This window comes from Volvox carteri (genome assembly GCF_000143455.1).
Source record: "Volvox carteri f. nagariensis unplaced genomic scaffold VOLCAscaffold_42, whole genome shotgun sequence".
Classification (NCBI taxonomy): domain Eukaryota; kingdom Viridiplantae; phylum Chlorophyta; class Chlorophyceae; order Chlamydomonadales; family Volvocaceae; genus Volvox; species Volvox carteri.
Genome location: NW_003307585.1, coordinates 1,059,011 through 1,062,323, shown reverse-complemented (window position 1 = coordinate 1,062,323; position 3,313 = coordinate 1,059,011). Strand labels below are relative to the sequence as shown.

The 3,313-nt window shown below is 59.7% G+C and overlaps 1 protein-coding gene across 1 annotated transcript in view; it reads right to left on the bottom strand.

Annotated features, from left to right (window-relative positions):
• The window catches only part of VOLCADRAFT_118736 (uncharacterized protein), a gene marked incomplete at both ends in the record, with an annotated part of 9,170 nt that overhangs the window by 500 nt on the left and 5,357 nt on the right, over positions 1 to 3,313 (bottom strand). The window contains 6 exons of the mRNA XM_002954338.1: positions 75 to 227; positions 793 to 893; positions 1,371 to 1,495; positions 1,776 to 1,853; positions 2,147 to 2,272; positions 2,597 to 3,268. Of these exons, the coding sequence (XP_002954384.1) occupies positions 75 to 227; positions 793 to 893; positions 1,371 to 1,495; positions 1,776 to 1,853; positions 2,147 to 2,272; positions 2,597 to 3,268 (1,255 nt within the window). The remainder of the gene's footprint in view (positions 1 to 74; positions 228 to 792; positions 894 to 1,370; positions 1,496 to 1,775; positions 1,854 to 2,146; positions 2,273 to 2,596; positions 3,269 to 3,313) is intronic.

Below are 3,313 nucleotides of genomic sequence, written 5' to 3'. Positions count from 1 at the left end.
CGCGCCGCCACCTCTACCGCCGCCGCTGCTGCCGCTGGTACCGCTGCCCCGTCCATTTCCGCCCTCCCGCCCACTCCGTACGTTCCCATTTCCCTCCTCCTCCCCCTCCTCCCCATCTTCCCTGCTCCGCAACGGCTCCGGAGGCAGGGCGTTCATGGCGCGAAGCACGCCGATTACGGAGGAGTACTCGACAAGTTCAACACCGCCAGGCAGGGGCGCGATTTGGGCTGCAGAGACAACGTTCGTTTGGGGCGGAACAACGAGAACAAAGAGAGGGGGGGTAATCAACACAGCAGAAGGCGGCTGTTGGTTGTTGGCAGGGGTGTTGGGGTGTTTTAGAATCTAAAAAAGTTAAGTTAAAAAAGTTCCCGAGATGTGGACGAGAGGATGATGATGCGTGGCTGGTGAAAAGATTGATGCAGGGAGACGCGGCGTCACTCTCTCGCTTGAACCCACGACACGGCGTAGAACCACTAGAACCAAAAGCGGCATGGACGGAGCGCACACGCATGGAAATGAACGATGCCGGCCGAAACACGAGGGTGGCGGCATAGCGAGCGGGCAGACGGCGAAGGGGTGGTGGTCCTTCAGGTGGGTCCGGCACCAGCGGGCTCTGTGTGCCGGGTAAGCACAAGATACCGCACACGAGCTCTCGCAAAAACGAAAAGACTTCTTTTGCCGCATATGACAAGCATACGTCTCACAATTACCGAGCATAGACGTGATGCATATTTCAAATGATCTTCTATGAACAAACACATACACGGGGGGGAGGGAGGAGAACACGCGCACCTCCTCCAAACATGCCGCCCGTGGGCAATGGCAGATAGGAGTTGATGAGCTCCGACTCGGTGACTTCACTTCCGCTGCTGGTGGGGGTGCGCTCCACATCACTGAGGGCAGAGGTGGGGAAGAAGAGGGAGAGGCAAGTCCCAGCTCGACCCTCTCCTCCAGACCCAACAAACGGAAAATGGTCACCTGCTAGCAGCTTCGCCGATTTCCCCTCACCCCGCAAACCCACTTCTGTCTGTCTGTCTGTCTGTCTGTCTGTATGTCCTCGTCTGTTAAAAACTGACGGCGCGAGTGGAGGTGGCGATGACGGCTTTCGAGTGCGATGCACATTTGCGTGTGAGTGTGAGTGTGCGTGTGCGTGTGAGTGTGCGTGTGGGTGAGGCTTCCCACTCCTCCTCCTCCACACACATGTAAACCCGCAACCACACAAAATCGTTTTCCCTCTGCAGTCTGGACCACCAACGTGAAGGAGGGGGAGGTCCATGATGCTGATCACGTTGATGCGAGGGGTCAACGGTGGCCGTATTTGTATACATGCTTTGAGGGGGCGTCGAGGAAGCGGGGAGGCGGTGGCTCACGAGAACACAAGTGCTCCAAAGCTCGGGGGCAGTGGGGCGCCGGACAGCACCCGCCGCAGGTCCTCCCGCTTGTAAGCCAACAGCTGCGAGCGCAGGTCCTCTGAAAGGCCGGGGGGGTCGCGAACCTGCGGAAGGGTGGGGGACAAGGAGGAGGAGGGGAAGGAGGAGGGTTAGGAGGGGTAGGATGGGTAGAGGGGGAGGGTATGTGTAATGGCGTTGGTCTCCAGTAAGGACGGGAGTGAAGCCGCAAGCGTCAACAGGGAGGTAGGTGCTACCAAAAGGCACGCTAACCCAATTGCTCACTCATTTAACATACCCACATACATACATGCACACACCAGCCCGACACCGCCACTCCCCTTTCCCCTCCCTCCTTCCCCCAGCTCCCCCGCTTAGAACGCTTACCATGATCTTAATTCGGTAGCCTCGACGGACCTCACCGTCCACCATGATGGTGCCGAACTCCTGATCAACTCCCTTGAGCTGAGGGGTGTGGGTGTGTGTGGGGGTTTGGGGTGTGGGGGTGTGTGGGGGAGAAAGAATGGTGTAAATAAAATCCGCAGGGAAGGGGGTTGGGACCCGAGGGGGATCTGCCCAAATGCATTCCTTTCCTTCTTGGGAGAAGAGCTACACTGCTCTTCGGTTTTCTGTTTTTTTTCGGTTGCACGATGTTAGCCGTTCGCACGCTCTTTTCTCCGCGACATCCCGGCAAGAGTACGCAAGACGAACCCTGCCGTGCTGTCAGGATATGCCGTACTTCCCACTGTCTGCCGTACCTCCATGATCTCCCAGTCGGCGGGCCCTAGCTCCTCCAGCGGCTTCGTGGTGTCGGCCGCCACCGCCACCGCGCACGTCTCCATGACCTCCTCCCAGCTGGCGCTCTCACTGCCTAGCGCCTCAACCTGATGCAGTGGCGGTTGTGGTGGTTGCGGTTGGGGGTTGGTTGAGGTGGTTTGGCGATAGTGGTGATAGTAGTTGTGGTGGTGATGGCCGTTGGGGTGGCGGTCCGTGTCACAGCCCGCGGTGTCGTGTCGTGGCCTCCCATCGCAGTGCGCGTGCTCCCCTTTTTCCTTAACAAATAGTGTACGAGATAGCGGTGAACAAAATCCCGGTATTTTGACTCCGACGTCTGAAAGATCCAAAAGATGGACCACCTCGTCTCGGGCTGCAACCACCATAACCATCAACAAGAACAAACCAATTAACTGCCAACTGTCAAAACGCACCACGTCAATGATGGCTGCAAGGGAAGGTGTCCCCGACACTCCCATTGCGGCGTACATGGACATGAGGTCATCCTCATCCAGCCCCTCATCGTCATCGTCATCATCGTCGTCGTCGTCATCATCATTGTCCGCACCGCCGCCGCCACCGCGACGGGCAGCAGCCCCACCGCCCAGAAACGACGACAAGCCGCCACCGAAGCCGGCGCCGCTGCCGCGGCCGCCAAAGCCGCGCAAGCTCCCTCGCGACCTACCACCTAAACTGCCGCTACTGCTACTGCTGTTACCGCTACTGCTACTGCTACTGCTACTGCTAGCCGAGGAGGACGCATTCGAGGAAGAGGACGATGATGATGATGAGGAGGAGTAGGAGGCGGGCAGGAGGGAGGACGTTCCTCGGCCGCCCAATGTCGCCGCGCCTGTTGCCGTACCGCCGCCGCCGTCGCCGCCGCCGCTGCTAGATGTGGGTGATGATGGCGATGATGACGGGGACGGCGACAAGGTTGGCGATGGCGGCGATGAGGAGGACGGTCCCGGAGGTGATGTGCCCGAGGGGTCCGAGGGGGCTGAGGGCGGCGGCGGTAGCGGTGTCGGAGGCGCCTCTCGGGCGTCACTGATGGTGAGGATGTGTCCAGCGGGGGCGAAGGAGCCCGTGCTCATACCCGCGGTAGTGGCCTCCACGCGCCAGATGGTGGGGCTGGGAGCCCGTAGCCCTAATGA